The sequence below is a fragment of the Pimephales promelas genome, chromosome 1 (assembly GCF_988280905.1).
Source record: "Pimephales promelas chromosome 1, fPimPro1.hap1.1, whole genome shotgun sequence".
Taxonomy (NCBI): domain Eukaryota; kingdom Metazoa; phylum Chordata; class Actinopteri; order Cypriniformes; family Leuciscidae; genus Pimephales; species Pimephales promelas.
In genome coordinates, this window is record NC_142769.1 from 20,040,003 (window position 1) to 20,060,643 (window position 20,641).

Genomic DNA, 20,641 nt, shown 5'->3' on the forward strand with positions numbered 1-20,641 from the left:
AAAAGAATGAGAAGAAATAAGGGCGATGATGTCATTAAAAAAATGACAAGTTGTAGTGCTGCAGAGATATCAACCTGAATTAGCATGCTAAATTACTAGCCCCGGCCTGACAGGTGTCATAATACCAGTTTCGGCCATGGGAGGCGGTATGCGGGCAACATAACCTGATGTCAATCGTGTGGAAAGTACAGCCCACTAGATTTCAGTTCAGGGAAGAGTTAAAAAAAATTGGTCGATGCAAACTGAATCTATCAACAGTGTTTTGTGTGTGTGTTTTTTTACTATTAGCTAGTATTAGCTATCGGTTCACATGCGCTATATCTGTCGTGTAACATTTACAAGTGCCAAAACTGTATTTATTGTTTGACTTGTATAATAAAAATTGACATAATCTGAGAGCTGAGATTTTTTTATATCACAACTAACCTGCTCTGTCTAATATTTCAGTCTCCGCATCCTCTTTGCTTTGTGATTTTTCTGTGCGTGACAACATTGATGTTTGGCGTGAGTCTCTAATCTCAATCATTGAGTCTCTAATCTCGAAAAATCTCAAAATGCTCCATGTGAAACTGCGGTCTTCCAACCTTTTACTATCGTGTCAACTGATTTGATTAATATACGCGAGGGGGAGAGAGAGCAAGACAGTACTCATGTTGTTTGAAGACGTGAGAGTGTGTGCGCGTGCGGCCGGGGCTCTCTCTCTCTGTCTCTGCTCGTTATTTGCCCTGTCAAGCGCAGCAGTCATTCTATATCACTCACTGATCAAAATATGCTTTGGAGGGACAACCATTTGCTTTAGCGGCTGCCAAAAAGCGGACGATCTGACGGTTTCAGAAGTTAACAACCCGAAACTAAAAAACTGACCCGGCCTCTATTTGAGATCAGCTTTTATTTACCTAAACCTGCAGCCACACCAGGCGTGTGAAAGAGACAGACGTCTATTTGGGACTCGGGTATTATTTGAATTTTTACACTAATGAACATATTCCCTAAAGGTGAAGGGTGTAGCTTGAAGATGTCATATTTAAAAATCACTTGACATCAACCAAAGTTCCCCTGGAGTCAAAATGTCCTGTGTTAGGAGTTCGGCTCCAGCTATGGCTCTAGGGTCGTTGTGAAGAGGGGCAGAGCATAGAGACTATGTCGTTTCTCATTTGTTACTCTAGATTAGACCAACTCACTTTCTGGAGTTATAGCCTACTGCCTCCATCTATGGAATGTGGAGTATGAATATATTTTTTGACACAAGGTTATAAGTTAACAATATTAACAAATAAGTTAAGTAATAATTTCAACCAGATCTAAAAAAAAAGTAAAAATAGTATTTTCTTCATATCGTAGTGTCTAAATTAATTGATTTTATTAAATTAAAAGTAGTTGACTGCCACATCAAACACATGAGGTTACAACAACAAAACAAAGGAGTAGAAATAGCTCCTTGAGGCAAAAAAGCAATTTGCCAGTTTATTTACAGCTTAATTGCTTTTTAATAACTTTGACAGTTCACACATTTGACTGTTGCAAATACATAAATGACTTTACTGGGAAAGTTTACATGGGTGTGGGAAATCAAGTGCATGGGAAATATGTTCCAACAGGTATATATCTCTTGGGCTTAGTAAGAAGCGATCTGTATTTTTGTAATGAACATGAACTTGTGTTCTGGTTCATCTGTTTGTGTTATTTCGGAACAAACGTGAAAGACATTTGATCTCATTAACTAAGCATGCGTGCGCAAAAAAAAAAAAAATAAAAAAAATAAATAAAATGTGTGTGGAATCTGTGTACAAATGTTTTCACAAACAAACCATGATTCACTAAAAACTTTTTTTACTACAATTTATTCTAAATTTAAAAATGTAGAAACAACTGAAAGAAATGTAGCACCAACTGAAACCACACGGACACAAAAAAAGCATCTTAATCTTAAATACTTCATCATATACAGTGCAGTGAAAGACTACGAAAAGCTCTTTATGTTCATGCACAGCTGGCAAATCAGATGGTTTTGTATGAAAGACGCTTAATGTGTGCTTGAATTGCATGGTTTTGAGATTGACACCTGCCATCGCTGGAGGATCTGGTGAGAGCGTCATATGTTTGACGAAAGTGACAAAAGGCTGTAAAGAAAAGGTTGTGCGGAACACCATTAAATGGACATTTGGGCGTGTTTTATGCAGATGACTAACTTAGTTTGTGCACACCCCTCCTTTACAGTACTTAAAATTCACTTACATCAGAATGAGATTAAGATCCAACTAATGTGTATATGTTTGTTGTGAATTTGGCGGAAATTTTTCGTGAGAAGTTAATACAACTACTCAATTATTAGTGAATTAGACCCATTATTTTTCCTAGTATCAAACCTTCAGAATGCGTATCTCTCACATTTGGCTTGAAATTTGGTAACCACATTATGAGAATTTGAACCTGAAGCTCGTTCTGCTAATTTACCAGTTATTTTGACCTATAGTAGCATTACCCTTGGGCTGTTTTGTACAGTGGCAGCTTGATCAGATAGCAGTCTGTTGTTCACCCTCAGGGTACTTATGAAAATTTGAACAGAAGTTAATTACAGGTTCTATCACAAGGACACCAAGTGAATGAATAGAGTTTACCTACACTGACCACCCAAGTTGGATTTTCTTCCTGTCTGCCGTTCTATCTCATCCAGTGTTTTTTTTTCTCCCTTCATTTCATCTTCATCTTCTTTCCTATCTTGTCTGCTTGATTGCTGAAAGACACAGGCAGCTTTAGAGTTTGTGTTTTTGGCTATAACAACGGCTTTCCATGGTTCATGGATATAGGTCACATCACTACCCACATACACCCAAGAAACTCAAACACACACACACACACACACACTTTCTAATAGATACTACAAAACACTTTGGAAGAGATATAAAATGAGCTTATTTACAGAATAGTTACTTTTTGAAATGAATGCAAATCCACTGGGTATTCTGCTGGGTTTATTAAAATAGTATTTCCACCTACGCTGATGAAAACCCCTTACAATTACAGGTATTGTTGCTGCATTGTATTTAAATAGCACTTAATTTTCCTTCTCTGCAGTCAATATTTGCCTCAATATTGCCTCAACCATGCATTGCCTCAGATTTCCCTGCATGTATGTGTGTGTGGGGGGACCTTATCAGAGGGTCTTACATACTTTCAACCTACATAGGATGACTAATGCCAGAAAATGATGAACAGACATTCATTCATTTGTGTATGATTTAATTAAAATTGTCCTTCATAAAGCAGCTTCCACAGTAAGGAAGCCCAGCCAATCAATGCCCAATCAATAAACCAATTCATCTATCTTTGCATGGGCAACCACTTTCCCATCTCGCCATTCTTCTTGCATGACATTCATTGACTCTTATATTTGAAAATCACATTTGCACCAAGCATAATGCCACACTCCACCAATTTATCTAAAGTTCAGTTCATTTTGTGGGTAATTTAAGCCTCAACTCTTCAGCGTAGGACTTTGATTGCTGTCACACTTAGCTGCAGAGGCAGCCATTTCATTTTAGAGGTAGAGAGAGAGAGAGAATGGGGCTTTGATACATAAACATGATTTTGATCCGTTATTTCAGCGCAGTAGCGAGACCCCCTGTGGGCTTCTATTTAATTATGCAACAAATGTTTGACTATCCAAAGTGAAATTTTTAGTCCATGAATATTTATTTCAATTCATTTGTTGAATGTTGATTGTAATTACATGGAAACATGATTTATTGCCAAGATTTCTACATTAGCCAGATAAATGAGGGAGACAGATAAATAAATTAATTAATGCAGCAGAAGAACGAATGCCAAGTGCGTCCAAACGGTTTCCTTAATGTTATCAGAATATTGTACGAATTGGTATCTGTGTGGTGACAGCAAGTGACTGGTCATCAGTGAATGACAAACTGTCATTTTAGAGGTATCTAGTTCAAGGGAAAGTTTGAGAAAGATGAATGACACATGTGCACATATAGGCTTAGAAATACACAGACAATGAACCACCACTTGTGTTTGTGTTAGCGAGTATGTGCACTCCTTTACATTTAAAGACAGGCCCTACTAACCTGACAGAATACAAATGCCAAGATTATGGCAACGTGTCAAATTAAAGGGACAATTTGGAGTAATGATGAGTGTTAGGCCACTCAGTCTGAAAGGCAGCGAGTTGGAAAGAAAAAGAGGAGTGAATGATGGTGCTCCGTCTTGTTTAATATTCCTGAAAGAAAATGTGCAGTGACAGGAAGTGGGGAAGCGGGGAGAAGGCCAGAGGCAAACACTTAGAATCGCTGCTGCTTTGTTAGTGTCTATTTAATGCCGAACTTTTCACTGCAGAGATTAGAAAAAAAAAAAAAGGTTATTGGTTGTTTGTCAGCTGTTTATATTTATTTAGAGCAGGGGTCTTCATTCTTTTTCAGATTAATATATTTTTGGACAGAGAAAGGATCCCTGTTACATATTTTATAAAACCGAGGCCTGTTTTCACATACATGATTGGACCTTAGTTAAACTAGGACATTTAAAGGGATACTCCACCCAAAAATGAAAATTCTGTCATTTCACATTTTTCTTGTTGCAAACTTGTATGAGTTTCTTTCTTCTGCTGAAGACAAAGGAAGATATAAGGAAGAGACGGTTGGAACCAAACAGTTTTTGGCACTATTGCATATTATTCCATAGTATAATATTCCATAGTAATATATATATATATATATATATATATATATATATATATACACACACATATATACACACACACTATGGAAGTCAATGATGACCCACAAATGTTTAGTTCCAATTGTACTTCAAAATATCTTCCTTTGTGTTCAGCAGATGAAAGAAACTCATTCAGGTTTGCAACAACTTGAGAGTGAGTAAATTACGACAGATTTTTTTTTTTTTTTTTTTTTTTTTTTGGGGTGTAGCATCCCTTTAAAGCGATAGTTCACCCGAGAATGAAAATTCTGTAATTAATTACTCACCCGGTTGTCTTTCCAAACACAACACAAATTAAGGTATTTTTAAAGAATTCTGATAGCTTTCTGTCTCTCTTCATTGACAACTATGCAACTACCACTTTGATGCTTCAAAATGTTCATAAAGAGATCGTAAAACTAATCCATGTGAATTGAACAATTTAGTCCATATTTTATGAGGACACTTGATCGCTTTATGTGATGAACAGATTGATTTTAGGCTTTTATTTGCATATAAATATTCAAGCCTGTTCTCATACTACGCACATGGCACCCTTTAGCATCAATATGAGACGCAGACCCTACCCCAGACCTAAACCTACCCATAACAGTGCGTGTTATATTGACGCTAAAGGATGTCAGTCACCTGTATGACGCCTTGGGTTCTGCGTGTTATATTGACGCCAAAGGGTGCCATGTGCGTAGTATTTCGACGAAATGTCATATGGAGTCACCAATATGAGAATGAAATATTCATCAACTCACATATTAATTGTGGTAAATGGAAGCTCAAGCATGTTCACTTGACGTGCAAGGACCAATGAGGTAAAATGCAGCATGTACTGTATGAGCTTGCTCAAGAACCAATGAGGTTTGTTCTTGTGCATCAAGCAGGTTCGGTGTAGCTTCTGTTTATGTTCACTGTTCAATGGTTGTTTGTGATTAAAAGCCTAAATTAAATCTGTTCATGATATAAAGCAATCAAGTCTCTGTTTTCTGTCTTAGTCACTATTTCACTGGTTTACTACCTAAAGAATTGTGTTGAATTATGTTTCAACTCACAGCACACAAAGACTAAACAGCAGCAATGATCAGCATAAATTGAGTAAGTAATAGGTTGAAGAGTGAGATAGAAAGAGAGAATGATGGGAGGTTGGAGGGATCACTTCTCCTCGATTGCCCCCCCCCCCCTCCCCCTCTGCTTTCACTTACCCCGACAGGAAGAGTCAATGGTTTAATTACAAGGCTCCAATGCTAGTTAAATTAGCAAAATTTAATTCCAAACTTTCAGCTCTGTCTCTCTCTCTCTCTCTCTCTCGTGCTCTCATTTTCTCTCCCTCTTCCCGCCACTCATTTAGCTCAGAGACCATATGTATCCCTTATCTCAGTGTTTTTCATTGGGATATGAAGGACAAAAAGTCCTCATATTGTTTAACCCAGCTTCCCTATTAGAGCAGTTAAATCAGGATAACAAATTCATTTTTCTGATTAAACTGATTCCTAAAGGGTATCAGTATCCCACTGCTTTGCTTTGATACTGTAACAGCAAAAACATACAAAAATAGAGAGTTCATCACTTGATTTCTAGTTCACTTTAATGAAATGAACCATGATCCATTCCTAGTTTAATTTGTCTCCCTACTCTCTTTTACACTGCATCTCAGCACAAACCAAAATAATCTGTCTCCCTTCCTGGCCCACCATCAGTCATCTCCTTCGATCATGCTGTCTTTTGTGCCATTCCTCAATTGAGACAACCCAAGAGGAAGAGGAAATGAAAATCAAAGGTTCAGAGCGCAGCTAGAGCACAAATTCACACGAGTCTCTGTGTTCCAGTTTATTACTCCTATGTGCATCCTTTCACCTATTTGTTCTTTAGTTACTTTGAAAAATGTGTGTGTGCGTGGATCCATGCGATTGTTTATTAGCCTGTAGCCATGTGTCCCATTCTATCTCCCATCGGGACCATACTTGCTCATCTTGTCCTGTTTTTTTGCTATAAAGTAAACCACACAAGGAGACTTTGATGTCCTTCAGACCTCCGCCGCTATATTTAAACCACATTGCCAAGTGTGGCAACTGTACTTACTCCTGTGGGCATTGAACTTACTATCCTAACATTTTTTTTTTTGTTTATGTGAGAATCCATTAAACAAGTGCTGTGCAGCTCATTAGTATTGTTTTGTTTATTTTTTAGCTTCCCTTGCTGAACACTGCTTTCAAGCTTCATATATTAACTACTTAGAGAGAAAGAGAGCAATTAATCCAGTTGATGTTTGTGTTGTTTTGTAGCATGTAGCGCAGTGCGCTAATCCAACTGGCGCTATAGCAAAAGTAATTTAACTGAGAATGATCCCCCCCTCCCCCCTTCAAAAAACTACCCATCAACCTCTCTTCTTCGACCTCACCAGTCCAGTGACCCCCAGCAATCTCTTTTCTTGTAGCCGTTTCGCCGAGTGACCTTCTCGGTGGTGAGCCAGCCCCAGGACCCGCACCAGGGCTCGCTGCAGAGCTGCTACGACAGTGGCCTGGAGGAGTCGGAGACGCCCAGCAGCAAGAGCTCGTCCGGCCCCAGACTAGGTGCCCTCCCTCTACCCGAAGACGCCTATGAGAGGACTACGCCCGATGGCAGTGTCGGTGAGGCAGAGCATATGGAAAATGGTAGGGGCAAACACAAAAAAAGATAAGTCAGAGTTAAGTTAAACAGCTAAGTAAGAAGAGACATACTCAACAGTTAATAAGATAGGGAAATTCCCACAAAAGGCCACACACTCACACACCGCTACGCTTTTAGAGATCTTTATACGGTGATAGAAAGGACTGAATAGGCGTAAGTGTGATTGTAGTCTTTATTGTGACTGGATCAACATCTCTCTAGAATTTTTGTCGATTTATATTCATATGCCATTCCTTTTTTATTTATTTTGCTGGTTATTCCAGTAAGAGCTAAAAGTTGTTTAGCGTAGTATAGTCTAAAATGTAGCCTGACAACTCAGCAGGCAGCTGACTGTTTTTTTCTTGCAGCATCAGATGAGGTCAAGGTTGCTTCATTGGAGACGTAGCTCATCTTATAAACATAAATTCACAAGAGGTTTGCTTGTGTACCAGATAATAGGATGAAAATGCATCCTTTTCTTTGCTTTTACTGCGCTGTGGTGAGTTACAAAAACATTTGATTTCCAGAAACCGCTTTCGCTTGAGTAATTTTGGCCATTTTTCAGTAATCACTGTCAATTCGATATGCCGCTGTGCCTATCGCGCTCTTTATATTGTCGGAGTTTAACAGGTGAAAGGGCTTGAACAGTAAGAGCATGTATCTTGTTTCATTGCGGCTAAGTTACCTATCCTCTGTAGAAGCTCTCTGTGGTCAACAGTTACCTCCATTGTTGATGACCAGCCAACCAATGTTGGGTCTCTATCAATGGAGCCACTGTTGGGGTGGTATTCGGTAGCAGTTGTCAAACATTAAGGGCTGTCTTGTCTACATTTGATACTTTATCAGCAACAGGTGTGTATTGTGTGAGCACAGCGTGCCATTTTCTGTGGAATGTCTGTTCTGCTTGCTCGTCGGAGTAAATGTTAGTAGAGCAGGAGCGAGTGTTTCTCTTGGAGTTAAGTTCTGAGGTCCATATTTTGCTTTGCATATTGTGTTACCTCACTGAGACCAGTCATATGACACTAAAATACCATGGTTTGTAAAAAAGTCAAAGGTAAAAACACCTCACAAATGGAGGCTATGCTGGGTAAATTGCTTAAAAAAATAGATTTTTAACTTTATAACTGGGTGAATATTGGCCCAAATGTAGATTAAAGTGGAAAGCTGTTTTAGCCCACTTGCTGCGTATGATCTAAAGCCTTTTGCATTTAGACAACTCTGTGCCAAATTAGCCTCAATTAAAGTCTGGATTTAATTAAGACTAAGCTAAAAGTAATTGGTCACTAGGAGATCAATGGAAGGCTGATTAGATCAAAACTGTGAATTTGGCCATCAGTCAGACCCTCTGTCAGAGGGAAAATTAAGGACATGTATGCTGATGGTTATCGAAAAGCTGTTAATAGTGGTTACTTCTCATTTCTGACATACATAGCTTATATTTTATTGGATCAAATGACGTTCTCATTCTCTTGTCAATAGTTTTAAGGTTAGGGAAGTTAATGCCGTGATTGCAAGCACACACATTGTTTTTGATGTTTTATTAGTTATTATTTAATGACCCATTCCTTTTCTCACCCAGCTCACTGTCGGTCTCTCCCATTTTCATTCTCGCTTGCCACCTCATGCATCTCCCTTTTCCCTCTCTTCCTGTTCCATTCGATCTTTCTTGTAAGATCTTTCAAGGGCAGATACAAACAAACAGATGAATCACTTTCTGATAAATAAAAGAGATTCCTCACCCTGTGCTCCCAATCTTTAAGAGAATCAGTGTGTGTATGTGTGAGAGAGAGAGCTGGGGGTTAGAGAGGGAGAGATATGGGGGAAATAGAAAAGTCAGGAAACTCTGTTCAGCTTAGAAGCAGAAGTGAACATTAGTACAATAGCTTATGCATTCAATGCATTTAGAAGTTGACGGTGGAAATTTTCAAAGCTGATGTGCTCGGCTGAGCTCATGCATTATCGAACATCACACTCGGAAACTAATATACACTCAAATACAGCCGGTCACACTTGCGACCCAGCAAAGTCGCAGTCAATGTCTCTTTCATGACAGAGATGTCCTAATGTTTGTGTGTGTTTGTGCGTGTCTGTGTGTGTGTGTGTGTGTTTGGGATCTATAATTGGCTTAGGCATGCTGTGGGTTAGTTCCGCTTTGACAGTCTTTTGGGTAGGTGTTAGGTTCGTTTAAGGCTTTTAATGCTCTCTCAGGGGACTTAGACAACATCCAAACTCACTCTTATGTGATCACACCTCTTGAGTGTGATTTAGAAATATTTACCTTTCAATTCTCTTTAAAAAAAAAAAATAGTATGCTAAAAATACATACGTGGGTCATGTCATGTACTTTTCTTTTGAGAAATGACCTTATCTAATCTAATGAGATAAAATGTGATGTAATAGTTTAGATGAATACACTTAGTTAATAGTATTACCCATCCCTAATCTTAATATGTATTTGCATATAGGTATTTTTAAATACCATGTTCATGGTCAAATTTATATTTAGTAAGGAAGTTGTCTTTTGGCAGATGTTTTTATCCATCCTAGGATTTACATCTGCCTAAATTCATTAGGGTGATGGAAACCTGAATAACACACACAAACACATGATCTAGTTAAATTAAATAATGAAATAGATCTCCTTTAAGTTCATAGTCAAAACCATTCATTGTATGAAAAATTGTCACCATCTAGGGGTTTATATGATCTAGGGGCTCATATGTGTTCTGGGGAAGAAAAAATAAATAAAATGACATTTTAAAACTAAAACAAGTAATTATACTAAAACGTCTTTTATTTTGCTTGCTTAAAAAACAAAAAGTTAAGGACTTGTCTTAGCTTAGTTGAAGCACTGAGAGCTATGCTTACAATGAGGGCTGACTTGCCCCATCTGTAGCACAACAAGACGGCAAAGATTGCTGCAGGTTTTTCCATGTTGAAAGGGTAACATTCTCAGTGTCCTTCTCATGGAAAGCACTTAATTAAGTCAGTTAAATGGCGGTCATTGCCCCTCACAGTGCTGCTTCCCTAATGCTGTATTACAGCTCTGATAACCTGGAGTCAATTAAAATATGGACGGGAGATCATACAGACACACACACACACACACACACCCCTGCAGTTAACAGATGGGCATAGTGCCATCACTTGAAAGAAGGAATCAGTGAAGGTCTGTAATTGTGGTCATTATGCTTGAGAAGGATGTGTGTGATTGGGATCCTGGTGAGGTTTTTGTTGTGAGTGTGTTTGTTTGTTTTGGGATTAAGGTCATGGCAGGAACTGGGCGTCCCCCTAATGAAGATGCCCTACTGTGAAGATGGGTTTTCCAAAACACACGCACTCACTCTCTCTCTAGCTCTTTTTCAATCTCTCTCTCTCTCTCATGAACAAACAAATTTCGAGGCAGCACAAGATACACAAATATATAGCGTATCGACAGTAAATAGCGATTAGATATTTCCTTCTTTAATGTGCACATGAATTTACCTGAGGAAGAGAGAGATAGAGAGAGAGAGAGAGAGAGAGAGAGAGAGAGAGAGAGAGAGAGAGAGAGAGAGACTGATTGACTCGGAGGAAAAATCACGCTCTTCGACTTGCTCGTTGTCAATCGATGATCTTCCAGTCAATACATTTGCTCTACTCCTCGCTACTTATCTCTTCCTTCTTGCTCTCTCCGCTCCCCTTTCCTGAACCATGGGACTTTGATGGTTTGTCTGCTTTCCGACATCATCATTTAGAAGTTATTATCTTACTCTGTAGTTTCCTTATGCCAGACAGACAAACAGATAGACAGACAATGTTGCATTTCCCTTTAAAACATTGGAGGTCCATTCAAGCATTTGCCAATGATAAAGATAGCCTTCGTCTAGGGGAAGACTGTGAAATCTCTGACCACCGTTTGAACCCTGGAGACGTCTGTCTCTGGAGTGTGCTTGTTAGGATTTAAGTGTTTCTGTAATCTTATCATGACTGCAGACAGCTACTGGGTGTATAATGTGTCTCAAAGCAAGAAAAACAATCTAGCTGGTCAAGATCAAGAGCTGTTCTTAGATCAGTAGAGCTCAATATTAGCACAATTGGAAAAATGGGAACTGAAATATGAATCGATACAAATGTTGTGTGTTTCAGATATAGATAAAGCAAACTGTGTAAGATTAGTTTGGCATATATACTTTTTTAGTTCTGCAGGTTTTGTCTCCATACACATAGGATCCAATGCATTGTGTTGTGTTTTAGGCTTATTGTAAATGTCTAAGGATAATGGATGCATGTATATAGATGTGTATATATGATAATGTCCTAAAATTATCAGTAATGTACATAGAAAAGGAGGGAAGATTGGTAATTTGGTCACCAAAAAGAGGAATCCCCAACTATTTGCAGCAACTTATCTCACTTTTAAAATAATAATAATTTGTTAACTGTAGAATTTACTTGTACTTCTCAAGTTTGTCTTACCAACTTGGCCATTAGCAAATAAACCGATACATAAATAAACAATGCATACACACACTTCATTAGAGAAGCCGAATACTGTGGGCCAGATGGCAATGGCAGTCGCTTTTAATTAAAGCTATTCATATTTCAAGAGCTCGGTAGATCCTCAATCCAATAAACCTCATTTTTTATTTCACCAGAACCCAAGCGAGGCCGATAATTGTAGGGAGAGAGAAAGAGATCACTACAGCAATGACAAGCATCACAGGCCACCTTTGCTGGCATTTGCATTCATTAGAAAGTTTGTGCGTAACCTTTGCTAAATTGTTGTTTGGACTTTGCAGCTTTGGTTAGTTTGGGACACGGAGAGCGGGTGGGTGTGTTGTACAAATGTCAGGTCGGCGTGTCTGAGACTCAAGGTCATTTGTTATAGTCACACAGCACTAAAAAGAGTTAAAAGAACTCTTCTTTATCAGAAAATTGGAATCAGGTTTAGGATTATAGGCAGGTTGCTAAACTTGAAAGGTAGACATGTTTGGGCGCTTCATCTTATTTGCTAAAATATTCACTTGTGTATTCTGTCTTAGACAGTCATAGAACATTGCACAGGATTATTAACACCCAAAGCACGAATACTAAGTTGTGTTCCGACCATTATTCAAACATTCCTGTCTCAGATTCCTTCCACAAACAGGAAATGTGCAGTTGGTTGCATTGTAGATCATCGTCTCTTTATTTGTGAGCATAAAAACAGGTATTTCCAGTTAGTTAGTAGATTGAATTGTGCAACCATGCAATATTTGACTTCACTTAGCAATTCATCTTCCAGTCACTTTTGGATGAGACTGTGAGGACGTTTAGCGCTAGGAGGTGAAAACGTGCGGATTTTTTTAATCAGTATGAAACAAAAATAAGCTTTCCACGCTGGTGTGTGTGAACTTCAGGCTTGGGGTGTTCAGTCAAGAGAGGCAAGTATTGTTCAGGCAGAGTGCTATGCTAAAGTCTGCACTAAACAAGCAGCATTTCTCTTGCATTTCCTGCCAAGTGTTTGTGCGTCACCTGGCTTTTGTGAGCAGGTGGACCCTTCCCGAACACAAAAACACTAAACAATTTAGAAGCTTTGCAATTATACAGGAATTCCTGATGTCTACAACTGAGCTGCCCTCTAAGGATAAAAAAATAAATATTGGCTGGCTTTGGCTTCTGAATTGTGGCTGCTTTGTTCCAACAGCCAAATCATCCACAATGCTGCACCTCAGGAATGTGTCTCTCATTATCTCAAATAATCCCAATTTATAGTTCAAAGGGTGAGAGGGAGTTTAACAAGAGGGTGTTTAACTGAGTTATGAGGGAATACATTTTTTTGTTGTTGTTGTCGTCGTCATAAACATGTCTGCTAATTTAGTTTGCTTGATTAAAGGGGTTGAATAGTACTATTATTTAGATAAGCCAATTTGTTTTATGTTTCAGTAAAGCTATTCACCAGTAGATGGTTATGTTATGCATTATATTTGCATGCTTTTCGGTATATTTGATTGGCAGTGCTAACCCTTGGCATTTGCAGCAGTTAGTTTCTTACCTTTTGATGTCCTGTTGTCGCAGCCAATTGTTCCAAGAATTCCCAAAGTACTCTGACTGGAAATAACCCAGGGGAATAATGAGTCAGGCTTTTGCTGAGTTTGTTGAAAGACTCCCCAGCTCCAAGGCTTGACAAGCCTTGGAATACATATTCAGTATTCCAAGCCTTGTTATAAAAGAATCGCACAATAGCCTCAAAACATAGAAGCTTTAGTGTTTTATCTGTACTGCAGCCAAAATGTAGAGAACCATATATCCCCGTTATAAAATTATGCAACTCTTTCATGTAAAAAAAAAAAAGTACTTTTGACCTATACAGAGCTGTGTGGAGAATAGTTTGAATATTTGTGAAGTATTTTACTGGAAAAAAAAAAGGCATGGGGGTAACGTTTAAAAACATTTCAATTACTCTCTCTGGTCAAATGCATTTTATTTACTGCTATTTTTAAGTTCTCGGAACATTAGGATAATTGTTGAAGGCTGTTTCTCTGAGTGCTCTTATTAAAATCCAAGGCAGGCATTAGCGGAGATGGCCACAAGACCTTTCAAATAAATGAGACGCTCACCATCACTTTGTGGCAAGACTTTGAAGTACCTGCAATCACATCAGGTATCGCATCAGCTTAATTACCGAGACGGAAATTAAGCATGATAAAGCGGGAATGGAGGGAGAGAGAGAGAGAAGAGATTGAAGGGGGTGGGTGAAAAGTCAAAACATCTGTATCTTAACACTGATTATCATTAACGATCTAATTGCCTGCTAGCCGTGTCACATGGCTGCTGTTTGCACCAATCAGACAACACCACCCATCTATGCTTAGTGACATATGATGGGTCGCTTTATGGTGAAGAGAGATTAACAGCAGCCGTGAAGGTACTTTCACTCGCGGCTTCTGTAGCCCCCTAATATTTCTTTCTCTCGCTGCTAAATGTGATCCATTCTGAAAGGTTTTCCAGCGGTCCCTTTGGCATTGGCCTAGTATAAATCTGCCCCTGTTTTGAGATGTATGAGTAGCCTACCACACTACAGCAAGAGCTTGAGGCACAAGGGGAGGATGATGCATCCCTGCAGCACAAACAGTAAAGCCACTGAGGCCGCTGGCAGTCTTTTCTTCTCTTCTTCCTTCCTTTTAGTTGTCCTCCTCCGCTTTTTTGTCCTATTAAACAAGAAACAGGCTAGTGTTTTGCCCATAGAGAGAATGAATGTAGGTGAGGCAGAATAAGCGTGACATGCACGTGTCAATTGGTGGCATTTGGGAGGTTCACCTCAAAGCTCTTGCTGTGTCTGCTTCCTGCACCTTCTCAGCGTGAACCGTGACCTTTCGCGAAGAGAAACGCTCCCAAACTATCACATTTAAGGGAATAAATCCCTTTCTTTCTAAAAATAAACAGCATAAAAGCGTGCAGCAAACAGACAAAAAGAAACAATTCTGTCATAACTGTTCAAGTCATGCATTTCGTTTTCATCAGCATCTAAATGTTTTCCGAGCAACTGCCTTGATGTCTAGAAATTGCATGTCAATTGAAAAACAATGCAAGGTCAGGGAAAGAAAAGAATTGTGGTGGCAGCTAGACAAATAAAATAAACACCTGACAGTTCAGGGAATTATTTTTGGCATTGCTTTTCATTGGGTGCCTGTTGTGAGGTGAATGTGCATCGGCACATAATTATTGAAATGTCATGTAAAATATGCCTGGGGCCTGACAAATCTCATTCAAGTCTCTCCAACAACTGTACGTTCCCCACTGCGTTTCGACGGTTTCGCCTTTCCCAGGCTGCAAAGTAAACGCACGGCCACTAGAAATGCAGAAAATGCACACAAATGTTCACCCGGACCTCACAGAGAGCCAGGTGATGGCAGTGTTATGTCAAAACAGTAGATAAAACTTTTCTACTCGTGCACATTTAACCTCCCACATTCCACAACGCACAAAGGGGCCGATTCAGCAAACAAAAGAACAAAAATGTTCGGAGGTACAAAGAGCGCAGACTTTGAAAGGGGGATGAGTGAGCCCTAAAGGGAGAAAAGATTGTTTTTCATTATGTAAAAAGAAGCCGGCATAACATATTCCACGACGCTGACAATTACCTCAAGATCACATGACTCTGACAGAAAAGACAGAAGAAATGGATTTCTAGCCCTTGCCGGAAAAAGGGATTAGCAACTTGAACAAAAAAACAAGGGAGACACACCTGGTTTTAGGGGCCTGGAATTTGAACAAAAGGTGTGTGTGTGTTTCAAGGCTTTTGTGTGGTTACTCTAAGGAAATAATGACTAGCCACGGGCAATACGAGGCTGGGCCGTGGAGGCAGTTTACCAGCACCCGTGGCTCTCTGAGTTTAGCAACGGACTTCTTTATATTCTCCCCATCAATCTAGCCTTTCGTTCTCAGAGGACTTCTATTAGATTGTTTTCCTTCCTTGTATCCTGTTGTTCTCTTTCTCATGTCACTATCAGTCTTCCCTTCGCTCTTGCTGCTATACTTAAAAATTAAACATCAACGATTCTTTCTTTCTTTCTTTCTTTCTTTCTTTCTTTCTTTCTTTCTTTCTTTCTTTCTTTCTTTCTTTCTTTCTTTCTTTCTTTCTTTCTTTCTTTCTTTCTTTCTTTCTTTCTTTCTTTCTTTCTTTCTTTCTTTCTTTCACTCACCATATGCCTCCTCAGGCTGAATATTTGCAGTATAGGGAAGGGGGCTGGTGGTGGTTGGATTGACATAATGATAAAAACCACCCACACCGATTTAGTGCCACAGTGCTCGGATGATCTGACAAAACCGGAGAGAGGTTTTAATCCGTAAGATGGGCTCCTCAAATCCACTCACAATACCCCCAAACAATACACCCACCCCTGAGGATGCACACACATAAACACAAGCAGAAACCAAGCGACAAATAGGAATTGAATTCTGCATAAGGCCAAGGCTCAGCAAGTAGGCCATGGCAAGAATATTTGTGTCCGATTTATCCACGGAAAAACTAGAATGAAATGACTCCCCCTCCCCGCAATACCCCCCCATTTGCACAGCCTAGGCCTAATCTTCAGGGCTTTTTGATGGTCAGAGAGAAAGGAAGGATGATAAACAGAAATAATAGCTAAAGTCAGGCGCCCACTATTGTTTTGTTTAAGCTTTTGCTTCCTCTTTTCTAGTGTGTTTGTAATCACAGAGGTGGCTTAATATGCATTGTCCACTGTTATGAAGGAAGCTCTGTTCTGTAGAGGCCTTGTATACGGGTGAGGAGGTTTTGCTAACAGGTGCAATGCTAGCAGCCTCATTTGTCTTGAACACACAGGGGTGATTTATTTGATAGCACAGGTTCCCTTCGGAGGAAACCGCTAGCTCTGCTGTTACTGAACAATATGGCTGACAGTGCTAGCCTGTATATATTATATTATGTTAGTGTGCTTTGTGAGGCATCCTATTAGTGTTGAGGTATAATGTGTTACACTAATCACATTATTTTTTTCTGTAACAAAACAAGACTATGTTATACACTTTATTTTAACGTGTCCTTGTGATTCTGTCCGTTATCATCCCAAGGCGTCATCTAACTGACGCTTTTGACCATGCGTCAACATCTGACGCACATGGCACCCTTTAGTGTCAATATGAGACGCGCCTCCTAGTGGTCTAACCATAACCCTACCGTCATCTAACTGATGCTAAAGGTTGCCATGTGCGTCGGATTTAGACGCATGGTCAAAAGCGTCAGTTAGATGATGCCCTAGGATTGTGTGATTATACATGTAGTACTACTAAGTAATTAGTAATAACTGTTAACTAATTTGAACTAACAATGAGACATATTTTACAGCATTTATTAACCTTCGTTCTGTTAGTTAACAAATGTGTTCATTTTAGTTAAAAGTGTTTTTGATCTTAAAAATGTATTTGCAAATGGGAAGATTAACATGAGCTAAGATTAATAAATGCTGTGAAAGTGTAGTTCATTGTTGGCTCATATTTACTAATGTGGTTAACCAGTGTTAATTAATTGCAAACCATATTGTGTTACCGGTGTTATATTGTTTAATTGTTATTTATATATTTATTTGTCGAAAAAAAGTTACCAATGTCTAAAATATATATCATAAAATACATGTTGGATAAAACGATGTTGGTTTTAGCTAACAAATTTTCTTGAATTAATCGAATTAAGCATGTTGACCAAAATGGAAAATGTGTGTCAAATAAAGCTTTTCCTCCAAATTCAGGAAATACCATTACAAGTACTAAGATTATACAATTGCAACATGTAAAAAAATAGTTTTATGTTGGAGCCAATAGCCTTGTGGGCAGCACAACATATAACGTAACTGCGCATCCAGCGGATCGAGTTTGATTCTGAAACGGTTCCCCCTCCTCTTACTGATTTATACAGTACACGCGGTCATGTCTATTTGTCTATTAAAGCTATAAAATGGCTAAAAATATAACTTAAAATAGGTTTTACTACATTCAAATATTCTGATGTCCTCTCTAGTTGATGGAAATGGGAATAATGCATAGTAGAAAGAGACTTTGGAGAAGGATTGTGGTTTTATTTATTTATGTTTAAATTGAGAAGTCATACAGTATTCCCATGCCCCTTTCTAACAGAACACACTTTCAGTTAATAACATGCATAAAATATGCAGTACTAGTTTTACCTCACTTCTCCTTGACTAGTACAAAAAAAAATAAAAAAAATAACTTCAATTAATTGTGATGAATTAAAATCTATAAATGTACCATCCATCAACAAATAATATTTTACATTTAATAAATGACACTTTAATTTGGCACATGTTTGCTCAAACTTTGCTGAAATTGAAGAAGCTGAATGTAATAGAGAAATGAGAGACACAAATCAAATGTAAGCACGGCAAAATTGCTTGACATTTATCTGAGATCGATAAAGGGGTGTTTTCAACTTTTCAGTCATGTCACAAGAAAATAAAATACATGACTAAACCCAGCCTTGCCTTGACGAGGACTTGAGTGTCCTAATGGTTTTCAAATGTTCACGGTCATCACCATTACTTGGCAAATTGCCTTTTTTCAACAAAGACTTGACTTGGGTAAATATTTTCCTCTAATTATGAGTAGACGTCAGACTAGCAGAAGCAGGCTAAAAGCCTTCCATGGAGACATTAATCAATGCTAAAACAACATAGACACCACTTTCACTCGTCTGTCTATATGGCATGTCTCAAACTGCAGGTTAACTTCTGCTGACTTCAGACAAAGCCATGGCAATGCAGCCAGGTGAACAATATGACTAATTCAGAGACTGAATGAAATAATTAATGGTCAGTGAGTTTTGGTTTAAGGGTGAGGCTGAGGAGTAATGTGCCACTTTTTAGAGGAGTCGAAGAAAGAATAAGAGAAATAAATGATGGGAGAATCTAAACCCTGTGTTTGTGCAAGGTAAGACATGCCAGCGAAGCATTCATCAATTTAATTATTTCGCCCCACCTAACCTTCCAAATCACCTCTAAATCGCCGTTTTTAATTTTAACTAAGAATGAAAAATGGTACCATTTTAATATCCGCCCGTTTTTATATCAATCAAATTGGTCACCAGATTATCCGCCAAGACCAGATGGTTTTTGGCTTGGAAATTACATTTTCCTGATGGTCTATATTTGTGCTTTTTCTTCCTCTTCTTCTTGTTAATTTAATTTTGTTTTATGTGCATGCGTTAAGCTTGGATTACTTTTGCTTATCCAACACTAGCTGTTAAATCTTCCTTCTTGTTTCTATGTAATTTTTGGCCCCATATATAATCTGCACATATAAATTAATCCCACCCCTCTGACTGACAAAGAAAGAGCTGATGGAGGCATTGCAGCATTTGGAATATAATGCTGTACAAGAAAAAAAAAATTGTTTTTAAAGCTGACTGGCTCTAGGTGTGTTTGAGAAACTGTAATAACAGACGTTCTTTAGGTGGGATTTACAGTGATGCATGTGACAGTGTACAAAAGTCTCTTTCTGAGTTTGCGGCGGGGCCCAGAGGAAAGACATTTTATCTCTACAAGGTGATTAGGAGAGAAAGAGGTTTACTGTTTATGAGCTCGCAAATCTGCTCTCAACTCCGGTTGGTCTTCGGTCTCTGTCTGTTTGTCGTTGGAAATACTGAGGAACATCTTCCCTAAACCCACAGCTGCGGGCCCTGAACACCTCTGTATTTATAACTGCCTGTGATGGTGAACTGTCAGGAGCTAAGAGACTCTGCAAGATGGCTGCCACTGGAGAGAACATTTACTGTAGAGTTCCTACATTTTAGAGCTCCTGCCATTTGTAAATTCACCTCCAGCCTCCATCCAAAAGTCGGCATTGTAAAACTGGGTTTAACACTGTAATTTAAATCTTGAAATAAACAGAAGTGTTTGGATTGGTTATTGAAATGAACATTATAACATAGGATTAGTATATATTTAGTTCCACTAAGAAAATTTGTGATTTTGACCATGCAAACTCAAATCATGCTGGATCATCAGTTGTTGGGTTCTCAATCAGGGGTCTGGGGTCCCAAGAATAAGCTAAAAATCAATATATTTATTATTTTTAGTCCCCTTATTTCTGTAAATCTCACGTTTGAATATTGTGGGCAGTAGGGGGAGTCAAATATGTTGAGAACCAATGAACTAGAAGGACAAACCAATACTATCTCAATACTAATTCAATTACACTTTTGGACTTTTCTATCCACGAAAAATTGCCATTAATCATTACCCAAATTGACATGACTCTAAACAAAAGCCCCTGACGCGTTTCCACAGTTTTCGTCTTGTCTCAGTTCTTAGAACGATAATTATTGCACCCTTTCTCCTCTTTCCCCTGGTAGCTCAGGTGGTGCTGTCCCTTTTGTAATCATCTGTTTATGCCACATTCTTTAATATCGTTCCTCCAGTAATCAGTCTGCCCACCAGTCCTGTAGAACCACTATTCCTCCTGGCTGCCATTATTTAATTGCAAATCGTCAGGAGTCGGTAGTTTGGGGATATGGATGTGTCAAAAGCTTCGGAAACGGGAGTTTTCTCGACATCCAATTAACGAATGCTCATTTATCACATCGAGGCATCACAAGGGCCCACCGCCACGCATGTTAATAATAGTATCATAAGCAAGTTCAAAACTCCCATGCTGTCTGTGCTGGGGCCCCAGCAGGTCACTTTGCAACGTTCATTAGAGAAGGAGAGGCTGGACACTAAAGGAGAGAGAGAGAGAGAGAGAGAGAGAGAGAGAGAGAGAGAGAGAGAGATGAGAATAG

The 20,641-nt window shown here is 38.9% G+C and overlaps 1 protein-coding gene across 6 annotated transcripts in view; it reads left to right on the top strand.

Moving 5' to 3' along the window:
• Positions 1-20,641, top strand: part of pcdh7b (protocadherin 7b) — a 140,035-nt gene that overhangs the window by 67,487 nt on the left and 51,907 nt on the right. For 2 of the 6 annotated variants that reach the window (XM_089128683.1, XM_089128654.1), the window contains exon 2: positions 7,157-7,349. The exons of 2 other annotated variants lie outside the window; for them this stretch is intronic. In XM_089128683.1, coding sequence (XP_088984809.1) covers positions 7,157-7,349 — 193 coding nt within the window. Of the gene's footprint in view, positions 1-7,156; positions 7,374-20,641 lie in introns of all 6 variants that reach the window. 2 more of the 6 variants (XM_039669287.2, XM_089128649.1) reach the window with 1 other exon arrangement.